Source organism: Bombus flavifrons, chromosome 7 (genome assembly GCF_040668555.2).
Source record: "Bombus flavifrons isolate JBK064 chromosome 7, iyBomFlav1_principal, whole genome shotgun sequence".
Lineage (NCBI taxonomy): Eukaryota > Metazoa > Arthropoda > Insecta > Hymenoptera > Apidae > Bombus > Bombus flavifrons.
The window spans coordinates 8,433,291-8,459,165 of NC_138448.1; the positions used below are offsets into that span (position 1 = coordinate 8,433,291).

The 25,875-nt window shown below is 33.7% G+C and overlaps 7 protein-coding genes across 13 annotated transcripts in view; 4 read left to right on the forward strand and 3 right to left on the reverse strand.

Annotated features, from left to right (window-relative positions):
- The window catches only part of Dora (zinc finger SWIM domain-containing dorado), a gene marked incomplete at its 5' end in the record, with an annotated part of 114,416 nt that extends 108,052 nt beyond the window's left edge, over window positions 1-6,364 (reverse strand). Inside the window, one exon of the mRNA XM_069116289.1 lies at window positions 5,944-6,364. Within this exon, the coding sequence (XP_068972390.1) occupies window positions 5,944-6,364 (421 nt within the window). The remainder of the gene's footprint in view (window positions 1-5,943) is intronic.
- Window positions 6,365-10,074: 3,710 nt separating this feature from the next.
- mre11 (double strand break repair nuclease mre11) lies at window positions 10,075-13,003 on the forward strand. Of its 2 annotated transcripts, none has more exons than XM_069117287.1 (10): window positions 10,075-10,413; window positions 10,505-10,676; window positions 10,737-10,873; window positions 10,951-11,141; window positions 11,221-11,425; window positions 11,519-11,858; window positions 11,936-12,083; window positions 12,159-12,446; window positions 12,552-12,734; window positions 12,837-13,003. In XM_069117287.1, exons 1-10 carry the CDS (start codon window positions 10,308-10,310, stop codon window positions 12,924-12,926), a joined length of 1,860 nt encoding a protein of 619 aa, XP_068973388.1. In that variant the 5' UTR covers window positions 10,075-10,307; the 3' UTR covers window positions 12,927-13,003. The 2 variants fall into 2 exon arrangements, with proteins under 2 accessions (XP_068973388.1, XP_068973389.1); XM_069117288.1 differs by having other exon boundaries at window positions 12,556-12,734.
- Window positions 13,004-13,229: 226 nt separating this feature from the next.
- Window positions 13,230-14,333, forward strand: Rps14 (ribosomal protein S14). Its single transcript, XM_069117336.1, has 4 exons — window positions 13,230-13,248; window positions 13,495-13,645; window positions 13,724-13,811; window positions 14,061-14,333. The coding sequence occupies exons 2-4, from the start codon at window positions 13,497-13,499 to the stop codon at window positions 14,277-14,279; spliced, it is 456 nt and encodes a 151-aa protein (XP_068973437.1). The 5' UTR covers window positions 13,230-13,248; window positions 13,495-13,496; the 3' UTR covers window positions 14,280-14,333.
- Window positions 14,334-14,526: 193 nt separating this feature from the next.
- On the reverse strand, window positions 14,527-16,831 carry DCTN4-p62 (dynactin subunit 4). The gene is made up of 9 exons (XM_069117300.1): window positions 16,698-16,831; window positions 16,503-16,573; window positions 16,230-16,426; window positions 15,994-16,136; window positions 15,750-15,909; window positions 15,487-15,670; window positions 15,232-15,427; window positions 14,972-15,162; window positions 14,527-14,883 (listed from the first exon to the last, which is right to left on the reverse strand). The coding sequence occupies exons 1-9, from the start codon at window positions 16,824-16,826 to the stop codon at window positions 14,664-14,666; spliced, it is 1,491 nt and encodes a 496-aa protein (XP_068973401.1). The 5' UTR covers window positions 16,827-16,831; the 3' UTR covers window positions 14,527-14,663.
- LOC138181899 (complex I assembly factor ACAD9, mitochondrial) lies at window positions 16,813-19,466 on the forward strand. Of its 4 annotated transcripts, none has more exons than XM_069117285.1 (2): window positions 16,813-16,939; window positions 17,386-19,466. In XM_069117285.1, the coding sequence occupies exon 2, from the start codon at window positions 17,402-17,404 to the stop codon at window positions 19,268-19,270; it is 1,869 nt and encodes a 622-aa protein (XP_068973386.1). In that variant the 5' UTR covers window positions 16,813-16,939; window positions 17,386-17,401; the 3' UTR covers window positions 19,271-19,466. The 4 variants fall into 4 exon arrangements, with proteins under 4 accessions (XP_068973386.1, XP_068973385.1, XP_068973384.1 ...); XM_069117284.1 differs by lacking the exon at window positions 16,813-16,939 and adding an exon at window positions 16,985-17,279; XM_069117283.1 differs by lacking the exon at window positions 16,813-16,939 and adding an exon at window positions 16,985-17,189.
- trus (programmed cell death 2 like trus) lies at window positions 19,382-21,699 on the reverse strand. The gene is made up of 4 exons (XM_069117302.1): window positions 21,234-21,699; window positions 20,588-21,018; window positions 20,028-20,486; window positions 19,382-19,948 (listed from the first exon to the last, which is right to left on the reverse strand). Exons 1-4 carry the CDS (start codon window positions 21,342-21,344, stop codon window positions 19,684-19,686), a joined length of 1,266 nt encoding a protein of 421 aa, XP_068973403.1. The 5' UTR covers window positions 21,345-21,699; the 3' UTR covers window positions 19,382-19,683.
- Window positions 21,700-22,053: 354 nt separating this feature from the next.
- On the forward strand, window positions 22,054-25,749 carry Ubc6 (ubiquitin conjugating enzyme 6). Of its 3 annotated transcripts, none has more exons than XM_069117333.1 (5): window positions 22,054-22,552; window positions 22,631-22,793; window positions 23,649-23,729; window positions 23,825-24,029; window positions 25,461-25,749. In XM_069117333.1, exons 2-5 carry the CDS (start codon window positions 22,750-22,752, stop codon window positions 25,614-25,616), a joined length of 486 nt encoding a protein of 161 aa, XP_068973434.1. In that variant the 5' UTR covers window positions 22,054-22,552; window positions 22,631-22,749; the 3' UTR covers window positions 25,617-25,749. The 3 variants fall into 3 exon arrangements, with proteins under 3 accessions (XP_068973434.1, XP_068973435.1, XP_068973436.1); XM_069117334.1 differs by having other exon boundaries at window positions 22,654-22,793; XM_069117335.1 differs by lacking the exon at window positions 25,461-25,749 and adding an exon at window positions 24,771-25,369 and having other exon boundaries at window positions 22,059-22,793.
- The last annotated feature ends 126 nt before the right edge of the window (window positions 25,750-25,875 follow it).

Genomic DNA, 25,875 nt, shown 5'->3' on the forward strand with positions numbered 1-25,875 from the left:
ATTACCTAGACGTAAAGGGGATTCACAACAGCTATTCCACGGACTTCACCCCGTCGCCGCCTCCTATTAACCTACTATACCTCAATAAACATTTTATTTCAATCGTACCAGCTATTTAGTTTATCTGGCTAAGATATGATGTCAATTTATCCATCAGTTTCGATATCTCAAATAAATTATTCATGTTATACTACTTTAACTCTACTGTATCTACAAATATGTATCTGCTTTCGCGTACCTTGGTTCGCGTACGATCGCAGAGTGTTCGTAAAAAGGGAGCTACAGCACCATCGACCAGTGAAAGCTTCCCTTCAGACCTCGCTCTTCATCTCTCGCGACCACCCTTTGTCACCCTCGCGCAATCGCCCGTTTCGCCCTCTCCACCCCCGGCCGCCTATCCCTCCCAGTCACTTTCTTTCCGTACTACTTCTCGTCCCGTCGTTACTAGTCCCCCTTCTGATTTAACCTTCCCCCTTCCTACCATTGTTTCTTTTCCTACTCTTAGCAATACATCCTGCAACACCCGCCATTGTTTTCCACGACAGCCGACGTTTCGAGGGACGAACCGGGAGCAGGGAGCCGGTATTTAACCTTTCTGATATCATGCGTTTCGCAACAGCTCCTTCTTCCCTATAGAGATTCTTCGTAAGTTGCAAAGTGGAACAAGCTTGATCGATGAATCGAAGGTTTGAGATAGATGGCTGGTGTTCGAGAGGTAAAGGAGTGAAAAGTTGGTGAACTTTGAAGATGTTCTCAAGTCCTTTGTTGCAGGCATACGGTCTAAGAGATCAAACCACATACGATACTGTAAATCGCGTGTAATCAATCATCTTCTCACCAGAGAAAACAATTAGCCTTCTAAATAGAAGAGATTGCTTTATCCATCTGTAACATCTAAACCACATGAAAAATACGTTCCACGATTCGCCTCAATTCTCGACGCTTAACTTAAGCAGAACAATCAGCTAAATAAAAAAATGCAGTATAATTTCCAAGAAGAAGCGGTTCTTCGGTCACGTTCAGTTCGAGATTTGAGATGCTTAGCGCATCCTGCGAGAGGTGCAACACGAAGAGGCGAGAACGTGCACACTCTCTTCTCGCTACACTGCCGATGCATTAGTCTAATTGAAATCCGGATGGCATGGCGCGCGTGACCGTACACTGACTCAAGCTGTCACGCTTTCAAATAGGTATAGGCGTGTCATAGATGTGCGCCAGGGTTGCTCACTTGCTACATACCGGGTGACGCGTCCACGTCGTCGCCGTTCTTCGTCACACGATCGTTAATGAAATCGGAATGATATCGGCTGGATTGTCGTAGTGGATCCTCGAATCCAATTCGAGCGAAGTGAACTAAACATTTCCTTCATTTTCATTAGCGAACAAATTTTTGAAGAAAATTCTAGAGTATTGATGAATTACAACTAAGAATTCAATCTTGCAATACTACGATAGAAAGTACGCCAGTGAACAAAATATAACGCGACGCGCTAAAAGATAAATTACAATAACTCTTGGAGTTAATTTGCCTTTATGAAATGAACATACAAAAATAACTTTAATGGATGGCGTGACTAAAACAATGCGCTTTGCATGTTTGCATTAATTTACTTTTTCTTTTGCGTTTGCAATCATTTTCACACAATGTACGTTATCAAATTCAGTTTTCTAATATCATACGCGGCTATGAAAGGACGTTTCAAGAATACGCTTAATTTCTTCATCGCTTATATTTTACAGTTTTATGAAATTTTAATAAACCGAAGTATTAAAAACGTTACGACGAACTATCGCTCAGTGCTTAATGAATATTAATTCATTCAAATTGTGATTGGTATCTATCTATACTTCGACTCTTGTGCAAATTTAAATTCCAACTTGAATCTTTAAATTGAAATTTAAATTTGAATCGCAGCATGAATTTAGATCGCAATTGGAATCTCTGTAAATGTTGAAGTAAGAATTAATTTTCGTATCAGACGAACGCTTCCGTGACGTTCAATCAGCTCATACGCAGCATCAATCGCGCATCTATTAGCATTCACGGAGTCGCGCCGATGGAAAACAAGAGTTCGTAATCGACGCGTATATCCGCGTGTCAGAAAGTAGCAAATTAGCGTCGCGTGTTGCAGATGGAGGATAACCTTGAAAATTCTAGGCAGAAGCGATCGACTGGTCATGTGGAAAACCGACGTGACCGGTCGTGCAACGACACAGAACGAACGCGTCTCCGGGAACTAGCGTATATACTTTCTAAATGCATGCGCGTCGCGTACGCGCATGCGCCGAGAAAGTAAAATGAGATACTTTCTCTACGTGGTCGCAATTCTTAAAGGGGTGGCACCCGTGTAAATAAAAGAAGGAAACGCGTGTCGTAACCGGCGACGAGGGAAACCGTTCAAAACTCAGCGCGCGTATGCCTGCATGCTTATTAACGGAAAATTAAAGCATAACACACTTGGAATGATGTTCCTTCGCCGTTGCAAATGGACCGTGTCTAAAAATACCCACGTGCTCTTATGGAACAACCGTTATGACGTCCCCCTACGTCTTCCGAACGTGTTAAAAGGTGGGCACTTTTATAAACTTATGAAGTACCACGTACAGGGTGACTCGTTTTGAATTGTAGATGAATGTGAGAAGGCATAACGCGTCGAACGAAAAAAAGTCGAATATACGAGGCGTTGGAAGTAAGAGTGGACCATTCTCAACGAACTGAATAGTTCGCTGCTTAAAATTGATTTAGCGCAACAACTGATTTTATTGTTGTCTGGATTTGAATTAGAACATATGAGTTCCTCCGTTTATTAGAATAAATTAATAAATTTACAGCCAAACAGAAAAGAAAAGAGAAACTGTTTCGATGTCTCGTGTAATAATCGAGGAAAGAGGAATATCCTTTCGACAAAATATTTCGAAATAAAATAAGGATTTCAAAAAAGTATCGAAATTTTGAAAGGATCTTAAAATCTCCTTAACGCGTCGGACTTTTCTATTTACTTTTTGATACCACGAAAACCTCTCGACCCTATTTTCCCTTTCGATTCTCCTAACGCTTTCTCCAAATTAGGCCAACGCGTATACGAACACGATGCCCCGACGCTCATTAACATTGTTCCACAGCGTTCACCGCCGAAATTACTTTCACGAATGACTGTAAAGCTCACTTGATCGAGTGTTCTGAAACAAAACACGTTAATTCGCCAGACATGCACGCAATTAGCATATTTTAGCGGTAAACTATCGCCTGATAATATCCAATGTTGCCGAAGACGTTGCTCGGGCGCGAGGCGGAGTGTTTACGCGCGCAAATGAGAGCGAGTACGATTCGTTCTGTCTCTCTTTATCTCGTTCTTCGTTTAGTCTTTTTCTCGGCCTTGATCGCCTCGCCGCGGAGCAAGGACCGTGCAGAAAAAGGAAAGGAGTATATATACCAGGGAGAAGCGGCGAGGATGAAGTGAAATCTGACTTCCCCTGTGTTCCGTCCAGATACACGCGTGTGCCTGGCTAAACGACGCGAGACACGGCTGTACGAATCGTTCGTTCCGATTGGAAACTGAGATTGAGAAGCCTGCTTATGATTAATCCCATCGAGGATGCTAATCCTTTAAGAACTTGTTAAATTTTAAGAAGAACAAAACCTATCTGATTATCTTTTATGTTTAAATTTATTCATATGTAATGTCTATAAAGTCACATAAAGAACTAACTTTGTTAAAAAAAACTCTCCCATTTTGTATTTCTGATAGGAGATTAGATACCTAAACTTTAGCTATATAACGTTATGAAAATATAACTTGAGAATATATGAAGAAATTCAGCGGACAATGGAACACTTTGTAATATGTCTCTGATAAAAAAAAAGTAATAAATAGTAGATGAAAGATGGTTTAACTTCTTGAATTTTATCCAATATGCAACAAATAAGATTATGAAGTTGCATACAGATTGAAAAGGATTGCTATTGCAAAAGTACAATTGCATATGACGCTTCAAATTGCCATTCATTGGAAGATTAAAATTCTGTTAAAGTAGTATCCATTCGCATGGTCACATAACGAAATGCGATAAAATTCTATGAATGTGGATAATGACGATGATATATTACAAGATACGTATTCTATGCGAAAGACGCAATCTCACGTGCCTGATAAAAGCTTCTATATTATGACACAGTGTTTGTTAACGACTGCTCCTCTATCTTCTGCCTTTTTCAAGATAGAACCGTCAAATCAGGGGAATTGTTTACACGTACATAAGATATCGTTTAAGGCTGAATGCATACGAGCGACATTTTACCGCGCGATCCCGCTGTGACCATATGCCTGTCTTTATTGTTCTTAATAGGAAAACAAAGACACGACATATGGCCGTAGCGGCATCGCGCGATAAAATGTCGCTCGTGTGCATTCGACCTAATAGCACAACTACGTTATCTACTAACGTTTTTCATACTATCGATACAATGAGTGCAAAATGAAAAGAAATATGTTGAGAAAGATGTCGCAAAAAATTCAATTACACCAACGACCATGTCCGAAAAACTTATTGATACACTCCTGGTCGCCAAACGGTCTTGTGCTTTGAAAAAAATTGGGTAACTGCATGGAACGTGTTTTTACGACAGACACGATCAAATCAACGTTGCAGTAAAATAACTGACTTCGACTTCACGGTTCGGTTCACACCGCGCAACCATGTAGTAAATTATTATTACAAGGTGTAACATACGCTCTCGAGCAAAGGTAAGAAAGTAATTTACGCGACACATGGACGTTTGGCCACGTGCCAACTCAATTACAGTTAAAAGTATGAAAAAAGAACTTCGATCATCGTTTCGACGCTCTTTTCCTGTTTGATTTATCATGAAACGAGTTTTCAATGCGTCCTCGAACCGAGAACGTTCCGCTTCAACCAGAATATGGCTTAAACTTCGCGCCCTCTATTATGACAGCTACTTTCTCTGCTTGGAGATATTTCCACGAGGAAATCTCTCTAACGTTAAAAATGAAGATATTCTATATGGTGAAAGCTTTACAAACTAGCAGATGGCGCTAAGGAAGAAAACGTTGATACCGATCGACCCAAAATCATCGAGTCCCTTTTATGGAAAGTCAAACGTCACCGATTGCGGAAGGTGAGACGACAGGTAAGAATGAAACAGCACGAAGAAACGTGACGGTGCATCAGGAAGATGGGAAATCATTAACCTTGCTTACTCGAGCCAACGGGTCGTGGAATTTGTATGCGTCATAGGATACGCGGGCATCTTCAGCGACGCTTAAAGAGACGCGAGAATTATAATGCATTGCCACACGTTCATCTTGCGGACGCAGTGACAATGCATATGTCTTAGGCTACCGAAGATAATGGATCTACTGCGTCGGACCACACGACTCGAGGCATAGCTGACGACTAAGATCAAAAACGCTTCGGAATAACGAATTAGAAAATTCCATCAATTCGCGTCATAAACAAAAAAATTCCTCCCTATTTCTGCATCACGTTATTACAATTACACGGATTACACAATTAATCGTTCGTGTTAATTTTCCAGTTGATGCATCAAAGTTATTCACAAAGGATTCGCCGATTATGTTGTGTATTATTATGCACAATTACACAAGATTCATTTCATATTAATCTACGTATCAACATAAGAATTTCACTTAATGTAACCATTCATACGTCTAAATTGAATCACCTTATAATAGAACATACGTACGACAATACAAATCCACGTTGTATACAGTGCTATAGCTATAGCATGTTCTAAATCATTGAATCATTCAAGGTCATCATTTCCATTAAATAATCTTACAAACAACTTTCCCCCTCTTCGTCTTCAAATAGGTCTTTCCCTAATCCTTGAATGACCACCAAACTTCGAACACGCTATACTCACCGACATCAGCCGGCATAAAGAAAAAAGAAAAATCTCACCTTCCGTAAACTTCTTGGTAATGCCGAAACCAGCGGTAGGTCGTCGCCATCCCCTCCAATTATTACACAACGATTCCGGCTCGCTGCTCCAGCTGCACAGAGAATCCTCTTCAAAACGGTCAGAATCGTCGAAGGAGTAACGATCGGTCTCCTCCCATTCGATTATCTGAGGAGCACTCGATTGACCGGCGACATTATCCACGGCCACGGATACGGCGGAAGCAGCAGCCGGCTCTGTTCCCCGAGCACCGCCGCCAGATCCGCCGCCACCCCCGTTGCCGCTGTTGCTGCTACCATTTCCACCACCCCCTCCTCCACCGCTTCCACTGCCTCCACCGCCACCGCCGCTACCACCCACCGCCACGGGAGACCGAGCCAGATTGCCTGCCAGTTTTAATTGTCGTACGAATCGGCACGCGCGACACTACGAGCCACTGCGCCCCCGAACGACCACCGTGCTCCGACGACGGCCCCACCGCGATCACGAAGCGACGACACCGCCGCCGTCTCTTACGAGCCGAGCCACCGTTCGACGTGCAAACCCTTCAACCCTGTGCCCCACGCGGATCGCCGCCTGCGGGAGAATAGTTATCTAGGTTATTTAGAGAGTTGACGTATGTTTCTTTTGTTTGGGATATCATGGATCGTATGTGTTGTCTTTCATTTATCAGGATTCGAATTCTGTTTTATTTTGACGCATTATAAACGGATGATTTTTGCATTTATAAGTAGGTAATTATATCAGCCAACTCGATTTGATTTGGTTTTATAAATAGGTAATTACAGTAGGGAATTCGAACTTTGGATCTTTGGACCTGAATGGTTTAACTGGCTGAACTATTCAGTAATTGTCTACCTGTGCTTAATAGTGAATGAATAGCTCTATTTGTATCTATACAATGACCACTATTCCCCCTTACAATTAGACAATTTGCTTCTCTATTTCATAATACATATAAATATCTCTTAGGATTATGTAAGCACATGTTTGAATAAGACAACTTTTGTAACATTACCATTTTTCAAATTCATTCATGCGATGTTACTAAATACATTTATTGCAATGAGAACTAATAAACAAAGTAACATAGCATTACTCAAATCCCCCCCCCCTTTTGATTTTTGAATACAACGCGATATTCACCTTCCTCAATATTAAAAGCAATAGTCTTTTTTCACATTGTCCAACAATATATGGAAATGAAAAAGAAAATAAACAACACATACAATGCCGTATTATCAATAAACAATCATAAAATAAGAACTGCAAAACTACGTCACACATGCAACAGGAACAATGAACATTCAATTTGGACGGGATATAAAGAAGAGAATCTTGTGTACATATAGAAAAAAATTTTGTTTAAGAAGAGTCAGACAATATTTCGCGGATGATACTTTTAGTTTATATGTTCACCAGGCTTTTCATGACTGGACACCTATGAAATTTGTTAATTGAACTCAGATTTGTCCAGCATGGTAGGGTAATTGGTAAATCCGGGCGTACGCCCCTAACCACCGTTTTACCACCGTCAACACGGAGTCCGATACTTCCCTTCTATTAGCCCTCTCTGCCATCACCGACAGCTATAACAGCAATAGTCGCTACTTTTAATTGTTCCAATCGGTGTACCAATCGGTGTACAAGCAACATTATAATACTTCGTACCCTACATAGTAATACATACTTACTAATGGACGTTTATTGTTTCAAAAGAATTTAATTATTTTGCTCTATTTTATGCTAATTTGACATTTAACGTCATAAATAAAAATTGATATTTAAAAATAGAGAAATATTTAACATTGTAATAATTAAATAACTTTTACATTGATATATTTAAATAATCGTTATCTCTTATTATTCTTGTCCAATTTCCAATCGTTTAGATAAAGAAAACGATCGACGTCGTTCGAAACATCATTTAATATGCTAATGGTAATGAGATTAGTCGGTTAAAAACAGTCGATCACATTTTCAAATACTTTTGTTCTTTGTCGCTGTCATGTTTTATCCGTGATGCCGAAGAAGGTCACCTTTCACTTTCCAATTCTGTTATTCGGTTTTGCTTATTTTCCGTAAATAAATTTAAACCGGAGTCTAGCACACCGCCGGAAGTTAACCCCCTTAACATTCGAATTAAAACGGATATTTAGTATGAATAATTGAATATGTCTCCCGAATCGTGTCTTCCGTGAGTAAGGTGCAACACGGACTGTAGCGCGTCGATCATGTAAACGCGTAAATAATCACCGAAGCACTGCGCGGAAAAAAACTGTTCTCTTTATAAACACTCTTGTTTGTGCACGTGTATTAGAGCGACAATACCATAAAACAGATATTACACTCGAGACATTGGAATCACATAAATCGATTAAATCTGACTATTATTCGAAATTAACAAGTCCTCACCTAAACACGAGAAACATTTAAAAAGACATCGAATATACGTTACTGTGGTTATTCGAAAACATTAAAATGCTTAAAACGCTAAGTAAAACAGAAACAGCTGATTTACGTCACTACAATGTTTGAAGAAGCGTATTGATTTTTCGTATATTAAAGTATCATTTTCATATTTTGGATAATTTCGCGCCAGTCCTAAATGCGAACGAAAAAAAAAACAAACAAAAAGAAAGAAACGTTAGAACGTCGATACATATGTATGTATATAGTCTACCGTAAACAATTAAGAAAGAAGAAATGTCCGATTTGTCAGCAAAGAATGTATAGCCTGTGGCGAATGTCAAACGAGCGGCCGTAAGATTAAGGTTAGAAAGGATTAGGTTAGGTTGAGCTCGCGTATAAAAGAAAGGGCAAAGAAAATTCGAAAGAGGGACACAAACGTATCAGTGACGCGACAGACGGAGGCATAAGGACCTTGGCGGGTCGACAGACCCACGTCAAGAACGTGCGACGACCCCGACCCCGCATAGAGGAGCAGTCCCTCTCCTTTCATACATCTACTACCCCGTATGTCTCACTCTTCCACCTTTCACACCTTTTGTACACATGGATTTCTAACCCTTTTCCTGCTTACCTCACCCTCTCTAACAAGTTTAACGTTCGGTCACTGGTGCACTTCACACCCCTCTTTCCTTCTTCTACTACTACTACTATTGCTACTGCTACTAGCACCACCGAACGAACAGTACGGTACCAGAACAAAATGAGGAATAGTACATAAACATGTATATAAGTATGTATATATATGTACATATATGTATATATGTATATATATATATATACTTTATGTATAGACACATACACACATAAAACAGCGCACTCGACAACAGAGTAGGACAGCTGAGCCACCACTGCCCCACCAGTTTTATGTAAGAGACATCTTGCACCGTGTCCGCGGTACCTTCCGCGAAGGTTAAGCCCGATACGGGCACACGAATAATCGCAGTAATTTACGTTAGAATTGCGCACTACACCACTGCACTAGACCAAAACTTCAGCTAGGCTACCCCATCGACGACAACAACAAATATGGCGAGCGAACCTCCTCCTGCGCCTCGCTGCAACGACTGCCGACTGTCCGCTAGGTGGCGATCAAAACGCCGCCCCAACGACCCCTACCCGTTTCACAGCTTCGGCCATACTCGGGCTATCTCGGATTTTGCTCCGATTATTTCGCGGCATTTTCAAATACGAAATATATACCTCGTTGTGAACATATTTTTAAGTGTATATACATGGAGAATCGAATTAAATCATGTGAAAGAAGTTATGTATGATGTCACTTTATATTATTTACTATGGCAATCACGCTATTGAATAATGTAGTTATTATGGTTATCAATAGAAATGTTTACAATGTATCTAACTATTATAATCGTAATAATGTTATTATAATATAATGTCTTGTATCAAATAAAGTTTATGTTCTTTATTTATGCTCTTTTTATGTATTGTTTCTTCCTTTATCTCCTATATATTTTCGTCAAATTTGCAATCATTGCTATCGAATTGAATACAAATTTACATAGTCAAACCAGGTGAAGCATATCTAATCTTAGTTTATCCGAAGTATCTAGTGACATTTTTATCCAATCATAATTCTTGAATTGTGCAGGAAATTTCGCGGGCTTTTATATACTGTTTATGATTTTAATGTTTGTGAGTATCTCTGGTAATTATATTTGAACAATTACATATTCTGACAAGCAAAGTGTGCGATAATATATGATATTTAAATCATTACTTGTCATTGTATTACATCCCTCTGAAGCATATGATTTAATAACATTATTTGTTATATCAAAGGTGGTATATAAAATAAGGTTGAGATAATTTAAGGATAATTTAAGTGAAATAAGGTTCAGATAATTTAAAATAAAAGCATTTAATATACAAAATGTCATCGAATAAAGGCCACGAATCAAAAAAAAATCCAAATGATACAATGAAAATTTTAATTGCAACCGATATTCATCTAGGCTTTGAATATAACAAGAAAAGAGGTTGGTTTTTATAACTTATTATCTCTATTATTGAAATAAAGTACAATTTATGATATAATATTCATATTTAATATTCACTGATTAATGTAAGGGCAAGAAACAGAAGATAGTATCACAACGTTTGAAGAAATTCTTCAATATGGAATAAAATATAACGTAGACTTTATACTTCTTGGTGGAGATTTATTTCATGATGCCAAGCCATCGCAGACTGTAATGATAAAATGTATGGAACTATTAAGGAAATACTGTTTAGGAAATAGGTAAATAAAAGTTATTCTGCCATATTTTTTACATGTATTAATCAAAATATTATTTCTTAGGGAAATTAAAATTCAATTCTTAAGTGATCCAGAAATTGTATTTCGTCACTGTGCCTATAAAGTTGTTAATTATGAAGATCCAAATATAAATATTAGTATGCCAGTATTTTCTATTCATGGAAATCATGATGATCCAAGTAAGATATATAATATTTATCCTAAATACAATTATAACATTCTTTCAACTTATTTCTTATTGTCAATAAAATAATAGGCTTTGGAGCTGTTGGATCAATGGATTTATTATCAGTATCTGGTTTAGTAAATTATTTTGGGAAATCGACAGACCTTACTAAACTAACCATTGCTCCTATAGTTATAAAAAAGGGTGAAACTCATGTTGCACTGTATGGGTTAAGTTATATGAATGATCAAAGATTATCTCGACTATTAAAAGATTTTAAAGTAAAATTATCAGGAAATTTATTTATTTGATATACATGTTTTTTATATATTTGTATTAACAAGTATACATTTTTTATAGCTCGATATGTTACGTCCAATGGAACCTGAAGATTGTTTCAATATATTTGTTATACATCAAAATCGCTCACCATGGAGTGAGCATGGATATGTTCCACAAGGCAAATTACCAGAGTTTATTAATCTTGTTATATGGGGTCATGAACATGAATGCCGTATTACTCCAGAACATATCCCTGAAACTACATACTATGTTTCACAACCAGGTATACAATAATTTTTTTATATTGCTTAAATTATAATGCAAAGATTACGTACAAAAGTTCTATATATCTATATACCCAACACTGAAATTACAGGAAGTTCTATTGCTACCTCCCTATGTGAAGGTGAAGCAAAACCCAAACACATTGGTATTTTGAGTGTGAATAAAATGGATTTTAAATTACAAAGTATAAAACTGCAGACTGTTAGACCATTTATTTTTGACAATCTAATTATTCAAGATCAAGATATACCAATACAAAATAATGAGCCACGCTCTGCATCTGTATACAATTTTGTTGATAATTACATAGAAAATGAACTCATACCCAAAGCCAGCATACAGCTGTCTGGTCATCCCAAACAACCTATTTTGCCTTTGTTGCGTCTAAGAATATTTTACAGTTCTGAGGACGAAATCTTCGATCAAAATAAGTAAAATTCAATTTTATTTATATTTTTTAATTAATTTAACACAGGGATAAACATATTTAATATGAAATATGTTTCAGATTGGTACAAAAATATTGTGATGAGGTTGCTAATCCCATGGATATGATTGTATTTCGCAAAAAAAGAGTTGTTAGTAAGAATGCAAAGACAAATTTGACAGACTTTGGTGATGAATTCGAAGAAATGGCACAAATTCTCTGTTATGAGGCAAATAAGGGTCTAAAATAATTATTGTTATATTAATTAATATTCTTCAAATATAAAGAGCTCTTTTTTTGTTAGGATGAAAAAGATTGGAACAAAACTGTCCAAGGAGGTATAAAGAAACACTTCAGTTTAGAAGAAAATAGAGATAAATTAACGGTATTAACCATTAATGGTTTAAACGAAGCATTAAATCGATTTGTTGATGCAGGAGATATAGACGCTTTTAAAGATATTGTGAATCATCAAATAAAGAAAACTATTGCACATTTGGAAACTTGTGAGGTTGATACTGTTGAAAGTATTTGTAATGAAATTAAGAATTTTAGAAATAACCGAATGCAGGAAGAAGAAGAAACCACTGAGGTATATTTAAATTAGGAAAATTACTGTGATAATATTAACTTATTGCTAAAGTTTAAACTTATGTAGCTTACAGTTTTGTATACAATAAATTTATTATTTTCACAGAAAGGTTTTGAAATTAATGCAAATAAAGATATTTATATCAGTGATGAAGATGAAGATAGAAATACGATGCCTACGACTAAAGGAGGTAGAGGACGCGGACATAGACGTGGACGTGGAAAAACTAGTACGAAAGCCAGTACAATTTCAACTACACATCTGCCTGCAAAGCTAGGAAAGAAGATGGTAAATTGTGAAGATTTTTTAAACTAATAATTTTATATATTATAATTATTTATTATATTTTTTATACATCGTTAATAATTATTGTATATTTCTTGTCGTTAGGATCAAAATATTCGAGAAAATTATATGAAATCATTAGATACAACTAAGAAAAATAAACCTAAAGAAATCATTATAGACGATTCTGATTGAAATATAAATTATTAAAACTGATTCTTGAAAAAGATTGTATTTTACTTTATATTAAAATAAATTATTTTTTATATTTATTAGACGTTTACGATAATTACTTACCCTTGAAAATATCTTTATATTTCTATTTTATTATTGTGATTTACATTTCGATTTTCGATACTATCGAAACTCAACTCGCTCACTAGGCACCGGAAGTTACTTTCCTTTAGACTTCCAACGTTGGTCGTGTTAGACAAGCTGATTTTAGCAAGTTCAGTTTAAAGGTATTTTTCGTCGAAAACTTGTCGCTCTTCAAAAAATAACATCTTAAATATATCAAGTAAACATATTTGAATAAATTGTGCTTAAATTATTTTCTTATTATTCATTTAATGTTAAGATGCTAGTGGCTGAATTTTAATTCATGAGGTTCTTGTATACTTGTTCTGAATCTCTGTCAAGACATAACCTCATAAAATCTAAATTGTGTAAATTAAATAATTTTAAGATCTTAAATGATTACATTTTGGAATATTGTAATATTGTAACAGAATATATTTATAAAGAGATATAATATTTTGTGTAGAAATGCCGCCAAAAAGGGGAAAGGTACAAAAGGAAGAGGTCCAAGTATCTCTTGGACCACAACTTCGTGAAGGTGAAGTTGTTTTCGGCGTTGCTCACATTTTTGCGAGCTTTAACGATACTTTCGTTCATGTAACCGATCTTTCTGGAAGGTATATTTAACGAAAAATTTTTAAACTTATTAAATAATTGAATGTTTCGTACGTAAAAATTAATACATTTTTCTATAGGGAAACTATTGCAAGAGTTACAGGTGGAATGAAAGTTAAAGCAGATCGTGATGAGGCTTCTCCATATGCTGCTATGCTTGCTGCTCAGGTAAAAAATGTTGTATTAGTGTATCTCAAATATATCCACATTCAGGCAGCTCCTAGATGGTATTGTTTAATCGTAGGAGCGTTCATGTGTGTGGTAAATCAAATTTCTTTCTTTGTATGGAAGTGTGCTTGCATAAATCACTTCTTTACCTGGGAGGATACATTTTATACAAAAACATGTGTGTAATTATATGTAATAAATAATAAATTTTAACATTATGAAACTAAAAAATATTTTTGTCTTTAATAGGATGTAGCAGAGAAATGCAAATCCCTTGGGATTACAGCACTTCACATTAAATTGAGAGCAACTGGAGGTAACAAAACAAAAACCCCTGGTCCAGGTGCACAATCTGCCTTGCGTGCACTTGCACGTTCTAGTATGAAAATTGGCAGAATTGAGGACGTCACACCAATTCCATCTGACTCTACACGTAGAAAGGGTGGTCGTCGCGGAAGAAGATTATAAATTATGTTTCTATGTGTGGTTGATTGACTTTCAAAAATAAAAATTTAAAAAATGTGCTGTGTTATGTTTTTATATTCTTATCTATACACATGGTAGTAAAATTTTACATAATACACAAACTATATAATATTAATTAGTATCAAATGCAGTGCTTGTATAATACTCTTTTAATACATTTTTGTATAAATTTGTAATGTAAGGAATCCTGTATTAAATCCTGAATCCTGAATTTTTAACTTTCATGATAAAAAAAAGATTATATTTATTAGTAACTACACATTATAAACTAAATATAAGTTAACATTTAAATAATAAGTGATACATATAGAATATGTGCAGCTTAAGTTAATCATTGAAGTTTAATATTTATGACAGTAATAAGCATTAAGCACTTCCAACGATATTGCCTACAGTAAGATAAAGTTTAACTTTGAGATCTAATTTTTGAGGCGCTTTATGTTCCAATGTAGTAATAGTATTCACATATCTATACTGCATAACAAAGCCAATTATAATTGGTTGACCATCACTCTCTTGTATATTTTCATGTGGAGTTACATGTAATTTTATTACAGCTTTATTACCTTTTCGCCAAATCACAAACCTTTAATAAAAAAATATTAGATTTTTAACATATAGTAAAATATGGTCCTAAATAAAATATTGAAAAGTAAAAGTAAAATTATATATACTTAGGGTCATCTTGAAAATTATGCGTATCACCGGTATCATCATATTCAGCAGCATCGTCTCTACGAGGCAAAATAAGAGGACTGTGAGGAAGTACTACATCTGCATTTGCAGTAATTTTGATAGGTTTTGTTTCCTCTGCTACAGGCACTTGTCGTACAATAGAAGGTAATAAATTTGGGGATTCAGATCCCTAAAATTATAGCAATATTAGAAACAGCGTAATTTAGGAAATAGCAGGCCTACCAGGCCCTTTCTTTACCTGTTGTGTAGTATCCTGTTTAACTTCCTCCTTTTCATCCACAACTGTCAAAATAGGTGTCATTGGTGTATCCAAAGATAATAGTACCACCTGAGTTTGATGTTGAGTTGGATTGCAAAACTTTAAGAGCAATTCACTTGATTTACCGGGACGGAGAGGTTCGCAAGTAACGATCCTCACTTCCGGAACGTGATAACTACAGCATAAATACATATTAATATCAAAAGGAGAATAATTTATAAAATATAAACTTACAATGCAGCAAGTTGAATCTTAAACTTTGCAGAATGTGAACAAAAATCCGGTTTACAAAGATTATGTTCGCAAACTCGACATCGTTGCGATCTTCTAACTAGCAATTGTCTATGCTGTGGACGCAATTCATTTACATTTTCTGTTTGTACATCTGGTTGTTGCAATCGCTGTTCCAATGTAGTAACTATATTCAAAAATTTCGTTTTTTAATTTTTGAAATAAAAGATTTCATTTTGATGACTCTGATACAAGTAAATGCTTACTCTTAGTTATTTCGACTGGTTTTGTAAAAATATCTGTTGGCAATTCCTCTACTTCTATACTGGCAACAGCTGGAGGTGGTTGATCAGTTGATTCAGTAGCAGGCTTTGTAGGATGTCCTATACGTTTACGAACCATAGCAGATGTTATTCTGAACATAGCCTAAAATGAAAATAAAGATAAAGCATATATATTCTTTAAACCAGAACATGCCTCCTAAAATGAGTAATTTTTTGAAACCATTACAATTTGCATATAAGGATGCTTTGGTCGAAATTTCTTTTTTTCAGATTGTTGTTTTTCTATAGAAGCCAGTATTTTATGATAATCAATCAAAGTATTAATCCGGTTCATATGAGGATTTTCTTGTTCAGGCCAACCTCCAGTAGCTGGTTAAGACAACGTAAAATTATTGTTTTATTATTAAAAAACATTTTAATATTACAAGACAATAATATAATAAGTATTTTGAATAAACATACCCACAGACTGATCTGGAATACCAGCATCTCTGGAAGTCCATCGACATAGTGAACAGGATAGATAATAAACTTTCTTTGGTGTTGTTTTAATATCTTTGGAATCTTCACCTTCAACAGGTACTACTCTTAAAGGTGCATGTCCAGCTCTCGTGGATAATGTTTGAAAGCAGCATGGACATTTGAAACAATTTGAACATCTGTCAACATATTCATAAAATACTACAAGGTGCAATTGATTGTATATTTAGAGATGTACATTTTCCTAAAACTTACTTATTCTTTTTAAGGCGAACTTCTGATGATGGCAAATTTTCCATACAATTGGGACAATAATGTGAATCAACCTATTAACAAAAATAAAAATTTAATACTCAAACTGAAGACAATATTATAAGAAGTGATCAGATTATATTCATAATCCATAATTAGATAATATTTAAATAAAATTTAAAAGATATATATGTATACCTCTTGACAGACACAATATCCGCAACGAATCTTCGAGCAATGTCTACAAAAGTAAATCTTTGAAATCGGTTTTAGAGAGCCACAGTTACATACATAACGCACATAATCGGGTTGATTTAAATACGACATGATTGATTGTAGATTTTGATCTTATTTAGAAAAAGGAAACGACAGTTCTATTTGTCATAAAATAACACATCCTTCAACCTACATTTCATTTTTACTTCGAACCATCTTTAATCGTATGTATAGTGTAGCAAGCATAGCAAACTGCTAAGCTAAAATTAAAAAATCCCCATATCGAATGAAACTTTTAATAATTCTTGTTTCTATAATATCCAATTCGTTTCCAAATTATGTTGTAATTTATAAATATTATGTTTCTTGCTATCAATTAGTGCATTAAAATGTGTAATGTATTAACTATAGGAATGTTTAGCATAAAATAAACTAGTTCTAAAGTAATTAACAAGTAGCAGAAATTTCGTCTCTGTAAGTAGTAATAATACAGTTTTGCACTTGCAGTTAATACCAAGATCAGCTTAATCGGTAATAACACTAAAATACATAAGAGTATACAAAGTAATGTGAATACTTCTGATTATTGTTCAAAAAATAAAACTATTCCTCAAATAAATCATTAATTCATATGGAGATATTTAACTTCGATTTTCTTTTGTATATTTAGTATACAAACGCAGTTAATGATGCTTTCACAAAAATTATTACAAAATAATAAAATTCTAAGTTTAAAGAGCAATTATACATTAAAGAGATATTTAAAGGAAGCAGTTAAACTTCCTCCAAGTTATCAAGAAACCAAATTTCAACCACTTCCAGAACAGAAACCTGAAAGAATATCATTTCTAAGGGCTTTAATTACAGGAAAAGTAGATAGTGATGTTTTCATGTATCCTGAACAAGTATCTCCTAGATATGAAGATTACTTTAACTGGATAAAACCAATTGAAAGTTATATATCACATTGTACCAATAAAAATGTGGGTAAAAACGAGATGTTGGACCACCTTAGAGAACTTGGTGTGTTTCGGACACATATTGAAGAAAAATATTTTGGTTTAAGTTTATCAAAAACAGAATCATTGAAACTAGTAGAGGTACTCAGTAATTTTCCTTGGTTGGGTACATATATGATAAAGAATCATATTCTACCAATTGAAATAATTGATAAATATGGATCAAATAGTCAAAAGCTTGAATATTATCCAAAAATTATGAGTGGTGACGTACTTCCTACAGTGTGTGTACATGAAGGTGACTATGGTACAAATATTGGTAATATTGAAACTTATGCAATGCGACATACAAATGATTCATGGTTATTAAATGGTAAAAAATCATTTGTTGTGAATGGAATAAATTCAAATTTATTTTTAGTTTTTACAAAACATATAGAACCTAATACAGGGAAAAGCAAACCAGATTCATTCTCTTTATTCTTAGTTGAAAAAGATTTTGGAAATGTTTCTTGTACAAATGTATATGATACAATTGGTAGACATGAAACACCTACTTGTACAATTAGCTTTGAAGATACAATAGTACCTAATAAAAATATTATAGGTACACCTGGTGGTGCATTTGAAGTATTATTAGAATATTTGAAACCTGGACGACAAAATATATCTGCCCAAGCAATTAGTATTTTACGAAACTTTTTAAATCAATTAATACCAGATATTATACACATGAAACACTTTGATAGAGATTTGTATAAATTTGATGTAGTAAAAAGAATTTTAGGTGAAATATCATTTTCCTTATATACTATGGAAAGTATGGCATATCTTACAACTGGAATGATAGATGACTATAAGAATATGAATGCTGATGTGGAGAAAGCTATTATTGAAACATATTGTGCAAATAATTGTTTGAAATGTATTCAATCAGGATTACAATTAGTGGGTGCACGAAGTTATATGAAGAATCAATCATATATAGAAGCATTTCATGATGCTATGGCTTTAACAACAATGGATATAAACAACTTGGATGCCAATACATATGCATCAGGGATTATCATAAAATTTTTAGCACAAACAATGTATGAGCATGTATATAAGAAAAGAAATGGTTTTCAATTTCCTTTTTATAATATGTTTGATAAGATGTTTGATAAATACGTGATAAAATTAAATGCTAGGGAATACTTTCACCCAACATTCAGATATGCTGTTGCATATATGGAAGATACTATAAACAGACTTAAAGATGCTATTTTAATATTATTTGAAGAGGAGGGGACAAACATTACAGAACGATATACAGATCTGCAGAGAATAACTAATATGTTAACTGAAATATATGCAACATATGCTAATCTGACACGTGCATCAAGATCATATTGCATTGGTGCTAGAAATTCAGATCTTGAGAAAGATTTGGCAATTAAAATGGCATTTGTATCACATATAAAAATATGTGAAATTCAAACACAAATAAACAACACTTCATTATTTAATGGTGATAAATTGTATTCAGATGCAATGGATCTTGTGTATGAGCAACGTAAATATTCGTTAGCACATCCTTTAACTAAGACATTCTAAGCATTTAATTGATATAGCTATTGCAATTTTGTAGTCATTAAATTTATTTTCAATGTATATTGTGAAAAATAATTTCTCAAATTTTAAATAGTAGATAAATAAGAAAACATATTTTGATTAACGATTATGTATTTATATCTAAGTAGCAGTGTATAATAATTCTCCTTACATTACATTAAATTTAAAAGCAAAATAATGTCTCTTTTTCATGACTACCCTAACACAACATTTTAGAGAGGTATTTTCAATCAATCTTATATTATAGGAATTAGAATTTTTTTCTTATACGTCATTACTACGAATTCTAATGTATACGCAAAAAGGTGGACGGTATTTTTCTACGAAAAAATACAACTATAGTTCTAAAATTGGAAGTTCAAAATTCTATTAAATTTATTTTAATTATAGTATCACTATAATTTTTCTGCTTGAACAATAACATGTTCTTCCCTGCATAAATCCTTCGGAGACCAACAACTTCTTACACAAGTATATATTAAAACAGTTCCGAATTCAATTTGAAAATTTTTTTCAACTCGTGGTTGAAGTGTTAATTTGGAAATCAATGTAGGCAAAATTTGAACTTCAAATGTCATTTCACCTCCGCAATGTCGGCATTTCCCAACGCATCCACTGATAGGATATAATAATAACGGCGCAGAGTTATCTCGGGAATATCTAAAATATAGAAGACCACAAAAGATTTAATCTCAATATAATACGTAATTAACATTTAAAATATTATTTATGTTTTTACCGTAAAAGTTGACCAGGATTCTTATGTATTTGAGATATGAAATTATGAAACATTTCATCTCCATGCATTGGAGTGCCTTTTTCATATTTTTCTGAGTCTGTTTCTATAGTTTTACCTTCATCTATGTCTGCTCCAGCTTTTGATGATAAATCTGGATTTCTGTATTGGTATTCTAATAGTAAATCACGTACATGTTGTGGCACATCTAGACTGCAATCTTCTTCTTCTTCGACGGAAAGAAATATTTCAACAAACGATAATTTTGTATCTGTGTTTGATTCTACTTGAATAGGAAATGGAGTTACTTCTTGTAATAAACTAATTAGATCACATTGAGGCTGAATTGGAGTATCGATACAAACAACTTCGCTTTCTTCTCCATCAATTTCAGCAGATGCTTGAGGAGAATCTAATCTACCTACAGCACCTACTCCAACTGGAGATTCTATACTTGCTGGACTAAAATGAATTACATTTGTACAATGAATAGATAAATTTTTATAAACATCAAAGTTTTCTAGCAATTTTTGTTTTTTTTCATACATACATTTCATACATACCTATTTGCATTAGGATCATCAACATGTAATGCACAAAGTTCTTCTCTTATATTTTCATCTATTTCTTTTTGCAAGGAAAAATGAAAATCTGTTAGGTTATTTGGCAATAGATTATTTCCATTTTGTTCAGAATTGTCATTTAAGTTATCACCCCAATCATCTGCATCTGATAACCATGATGTTGTAGATGGTATTACTATGCTACTACTATCTAAAACATTTGGTTTCCATTCATCCTCTGATACTTGAACTCTCAAACAAGTCCAACTCTCATTTTGATTCCAACAATTTGGATTTATACATGTGAAAATATAAAGCGTTCGATGATATTTAGAGTTATCTAACGGAACATATAACTGAAGAGCCAGGAGCTGATACAATCTGCACAGTCTACATTGTGGTAATGACAGTATATTTTTTTCATAGCAGTTCTATAAATAAAAACAACATGTTTAATTTAATTTATAATAATAATATTAAATACAATGTATAGCTTAAGGATTAACTCGAAAGTAATTAATATTATATTATTTATCGATTTAAATCGCACAATAAATACACAACATTATTCAATTATAAAAAGAAAAAAAAAAAATGAAGACAGATTTGAAGAACTTAAATCTGATTTAAAAAGGAAATCACTTACTGGAAATCCACCGATCTTATTTGTCATAAAATTAATATTTGGACGATGTTTATCAGTGACATATTCGTCTTCGTATCCCAAGTACACTTTTGTCCGGTTATCACAAGCCATTAAGTTTGATTAAAATTATATTTCTTCATTGGAAGACTTCGTAATAGAATAGAGAATATTTTAATTCTCAATTTGCGGTTGTATTCAACACTGGACAGCTGACATGTATCAGTATCGGTTCACGCGTGCGCTCTTAACAGTATCCTACGGCTCTCTTATCGATTTTTGAATACTTTATGTACAAGTAAATATTACATAAAAAAAGTTATATTTTAGTTACATAGTTTACATTTTAACAAGCCTAACATAATAACAGTATCACGAATTGTTTTAATTAAAGAAAACAAGCTAACCGACTACTAGCATAATTGAAACAATATATCTAAAGAGCATCGAGCGTGTAATTTCTATTTGTAATTTGTAAATTACATTCTGGGCTCGATAACCATTGTAGCCAATAACAATTCTTTTATCTTGAAACAATAAAATCCCTAGAAATGTAGCTTTAACGTCAGGTCAAATATACATTAAAATCTGTTGTGCGATAGAATACATTTGGAAAAAATGGAAACAATACGAATATACTATTCCTTAACAAAATAAGTTTGACATGTACAATAAAAATGCAATGTTTACATTAAATGAGACTGCATTTGGAAGTAATGAAATCCATGGATTACCATTATTCATGAAAATGTGGAATAAGCTTTTAGCAAAAGAAAAAAAAGGGAACAATTGTTACAATGGAAAGCGTGCTTAAACTACTGAAACACCAGGATTGGTCGTAATCTGTGTTGTGCGTGACGTTTTTAGACGTTGCACGTCTATAATTGAAAAACTAATAATAAACATATACATCGTGTATCTTGTTTCTCGAAATCGATCGTTTCCTTGAAAAAGCGTGGTTAAAGTTTTAACATAGGGAGAAATAAATTAAAATTGAACAACGAATACAGCAAATAAGAACTGTTGGTTGGGATGTCCGATTTTAGTTTGTGACGTCATGCGCAAAACAGTTCATGCCTCATTCCCTCCGTATATCTATCCAGCTGTCCGTGGTTTGGCAGTCCGGTGAACGATATTTTCTCAGGGTGATTAGTACGTAGGTTTTATGTTGGTGGCCATTCCCACGAACGACAGGTGGAAATTCAAGGTGTTAAAATATCGATAGACGATCAAGTGCCAATCGGAAACCTGTTAAGTAAAACTGATTTTGAACAACCTATAACGGTATTATACGGGTAGGGTGGCCTTCGGACTGACAAAAGGTAAAGACGTACGCAGCAGAAACAACTGGCGTTTTCTCGTATATGTGACGAAGTTGTACGAAGTAAACCGTCGTGTAGGACTTGGTTGTTTCTTTTATCAGAGAAGCAGCGTTAACGTGAGCTGTTGACGGCATTGTAACGTTCTGGAATATTTATCCGTATCAACGATTTGGGAGCGACGAGCCCACTCGTGAGGGATGTCTACCCCTGCAAGAAGGAGACTAATGAGAGACTTTAAGAGGTATCTCAGATAATTCTCAGGATTACTATGTCATCGTTTTCTGTGTCATGCAGCGCCATTGTAAATCATATTTATATTTGTATTTTGCTTCCCCCGTAACCTTTCTATATGCTTTGGATCATTGTAGATTTTTCTCAAGACTCCTCAGGTTACACGACGTTCGAACGTCATTGTGGCCCGCCTTAACAAGTTATTATTAGGAGTTTATAATCATTTATTACGTTTCATTTTCACTCTTCGCCCTGATTTCTCCAAGATCGATGATAACTTAGAAAATCGTGTTTATTTCATATTCGAATGTTTAGAAAATTACGCACGATTCATGGTCTATGGTTTTGTTCATATTGCGACATTCCCTATTGATTCTTATAAATATTCATCTAATTCGTGATAATTTCTTTTTGGAATTTTTATTGTTTATGAATTGATTGTTCGGTAAATAAAATAATATCCTAAAGAATAAATGACATTTTGTAATTGCATTTAAACAGTTCTTATGTGATTCTTGTTATTTATTTTTGTCATGAGCAGTTCTTTCTTTTATTTACTTCTCAATGCAACAAGGAACACAGATATATATGTAAATGCTTGAAATTTTTTATTGTATATATATAGTATGTTATTAAAGATTGTTTTATATAAAAGGCATTGGCATGACATTGAGACCTTTAAAAAATCTAAATTTGTATTCTTTATATTAAATAATTTCTTGAATAAAACTATTAGAAGTTCTAATAAAGATAACTTTTACTTTAATGTTCTACAATTTTTATTCTTTAGCATACAAAACAATTATTTTTGTATCTATACATGTAGTTTTATGTATTATATATGACTTAATATCTTTATGAATAGACTACAAGAAGACCCACCCACTGGAGTATCGGGAGCACCCACAGACAATAACATTATGATATGGAATGCAGTTATCTTTGGGTAAGAATATTCATATATATAAGCATTTTTCAGAATAATTCAAATTTATGGTAACTTACAATAACATACATCTTTATACTTTATTATATTTTTAGACCTCATGATACTCCATTTGAAGATGGTACTTTCAAACTTACAATAGAATTTACAGAAGAATATCCAAACAAGCCACCGACAGTGAGATTCATCAGTAAGATGTTCCACCCTAATGTGTATGCTGATGGAGGCATATGTTTGGACATATTACAGAATCGTTGGAGCCCTACTTATGATGTATCTGCTATTCTAACATCTATACAGGTATTGAAAGCATTTAATGGCACAAAACAAGTTTGAGACTAAAAATGCCTCAAATACATGTAGCTACCATTATTAATTTTATATGTATTCTATTTGTTCTCATCAATTGAAATGTTACCATAAAAACACATATTGCATGTTAAATTTCATATGATGCAATAACATAACAGTATGCATAAGGCAGTTGAAAAATAGGTATCTGTTTTGATAAGTAACCAAGAAATGTTAATTTAATCTTTTTTTAAAGTATATTTTATTTTTAATTCCATAATATAAAATTAAGTTTCGATACAAAAACTGCAAATATGTTTTGCATGACAGTTACTAAATGTTTCAGATACTTTAAACAATCAGATGCTTACTGTATTATATTTATCATTAAAATAGATTGTTTTACCTTTTTTCTTTTATTTTATAGAAAATCTATCAATGCCTGCTAAAATTTCATGTACTTAGATCCGTATTTTTTTTCTATCAATTTTCGTATAAAAACTCGTAAAGATAAAGATTCGTAAGTTTTTGTCTTAACAGCGGTTGCAATTCAGCAAAGTCTGATTCACTCAAGTTGAAAGTTATTTGCATTTAACGTTAGTGTAAAATTTATGCTTATAATTTGTTTAACATACCACAAGTGTACTTCTAATCACCAATACTAAGTAAGAGTATCATCTACTTATAATTATAGCCATGCATCATTAAAAAGAAACTTTCGTGTAATGAGTATGACTTATGTGGTTGCAGTCGCTGTTAAGTGACCCGAACCCGAATTCGCCTGCCAACTCAATGGCAGCACAACTGTACAAAGAGAATCGACGTGAATACGAGAAGCGAGTGAAGGCTTGTGTGGAGCAAAGTTTTACGGATTAGTCGCAGGCATTATCACAATGCTGTTGCAGCATCACCCAACCATCTACAGCTATCAAATACTGTGGAGAATGTGCAGCCTTATCAAGAAGCTAACGCTATAAATTAGCATGTTTCTTCCTAAAGCTCTATTGAACTATTACAATGTGCAACATTAGACCGAATTTTTACAATGTTGAATAATAAATTATTATAAAATTGTATATTTATTTATTTCGATATTTGATAACAAATTGATTATTTCAATATTTGATTGAAATTAGTGATATTAAAAAGAGTAGAAGACAATTTGGCGGTTTTTGTCTCTGTAGTACTAAGCAAAGTCTTTCACAAGGATAGAACTATATCTCAATTAAATTGCAGTACTTCATATAGTACATAAATTCACTTATACATATATACACACATGTAAGTGTGTATATATTTATATATATACACATACACTATACATAATAAATACATAACTTTACTTTATAGTTTTATGGTTTTCTTTAAATTTTTGTGCTGTTTATGTTTAGAATAAACTTATGTTATATAATAACAAAGTCTATAAAATATTTGTTACAGTCCCTTTTGGATGAACCAAATCCAAATTCTCCAGCAAATTCATTAGCTGCACAATTATATCAAGAAAATAAGCGGGAATATGAGAAGAGAGTAGCTACTGTTGTTGAACAATCTTGGTTGAATTTTCAAGAAAGTCACACAGAAGATGTCCGCTGACATTAAGTATGGTTCATTCAGTGTTTTTCATGAAGTTTATTTGATGCACCTAATTTTAATTTTTTAGAAATTCATGACCTGAGATATTTTTTTTTTTGTGCTATCAAAACAAGACATTAAATCCTCCACTGTTCTACAGAATTCTTTTATGTATCAAAGTTAAAAGTGTCATCTAGTTTTGTAAGATAGGAATAAAGGAAGATTTATTTAGTATTGATTGTGTTTCAAACATTTAAAAAATGTAGAGCACTGGAGTGAT

Bases quoted from the DNA above. Each gene is read 5' to 3' on its own strand.
- mre11 (XM_069117287.1), top strand. From the start codon at position 10,308: ATGTCATCGAATAAAGGCCACGAATCAAAAAAAAATCCAAATGATACA. The intron at 10,414-10,504 runs GTTGGTTTTTAT...GATTAATGTAAG, and splicing joins TGAATATAACAAGAAAAGAG to GGCAAGAAACAGAAGATAGT. The intron at 11,142-11,220 runs GTAAAATTATCA...CATTTTTTATAG, and splicing joins GACTATTAAAAGATTTTAAA to CTCGATATGTTACGTCCAAT.
- Rps14 (XM_069117336.1), top strand. From the start codon at position 13,497: ATGCCGCCAAAAAGGGGAAAGGTACAAAAGGAAGAGGTCCAAGTATCT. The intron at 13,646-13,723 runs GTATATTTAACG...ATTTTTCTATAG, and splicing joins GTAACCGATCTTTCTGGAAG to GGAAACTATTGCAAGAGTTA. The intron at 13,812-14,060 runs GTAAAAAATGTT...TGTCTTTAATAG, and splicing joins CTGCTATGCTTGCTGCTCAG to GATGTAGCAGAGAAATGCAA.
- DCTN4-p62 (XM_069117300.1), bottom strand. From the start codon at position 16,826: ATGTCGTATTTAAATCAACCCGATTATGTGCGTTATGTATGTAACTGT. The intron at 16,137-16,229 runs GTATGTTTATTC...TGTCTTAACCAG, and splicing joins TATTCCAGATCAGTCTGTGG to CTACTGGAGGTTGGCCTGAA. The intron at 15,671-15,749 runs GTAAGCATTTAC...TTTTGAATATAG, and splicing joins ACCAGTCGAAATAACTAAGA to TTACTACATTGGAACAGCGA.
- LOC138181899 (XM_069117285.1), top strand. From the start codon at position 17,402: ATGATGCTTTCACAAAAATTATTACAAAATAATAAAATTCTAAGTTTA.
- trus (XM_069117302.1), bottom strand. From the start codon at position 21,344: ATGGCTTGTGATAACCGGACAAAAGTGTACTTGGGATACGAAGACGAA. The intron at 20,487-20,587 runs GTATGTATGAAA...AATTCATTTTAG, and splicing joins GATGATCCTAATGCAAATAG to TCCAGCAAGTATAGAATCTC. The intron at 19,949-20,027 runs GTAAAAACATAA...TCTATATTTTAG, and splicing joins AATCCTGGTCAACTTTTACG to ATATTCCCGAGATAACTCTG.
- Ubc6 (XM_069117333.1), top strand. From the start codon at position 22,750: ATGTCTACCCCTGCAAGAAGGAGACTAATGAGAGACTTTAAGAG. The intron at 22,794-23,648 runs GTATCTCAGATA...CTTTATGAATAG, and splicing joins CTAATGAGAGACTTTAAGAG to ACTACAAGAAGACCCACCCA. The intron at 23,730-23,824 runs GTAAGAATATTC...TTATATTTTTAG, and splicing joins TGGAATGCAGTTATCTTTGG to ACCTCATGATACTCCATTTG.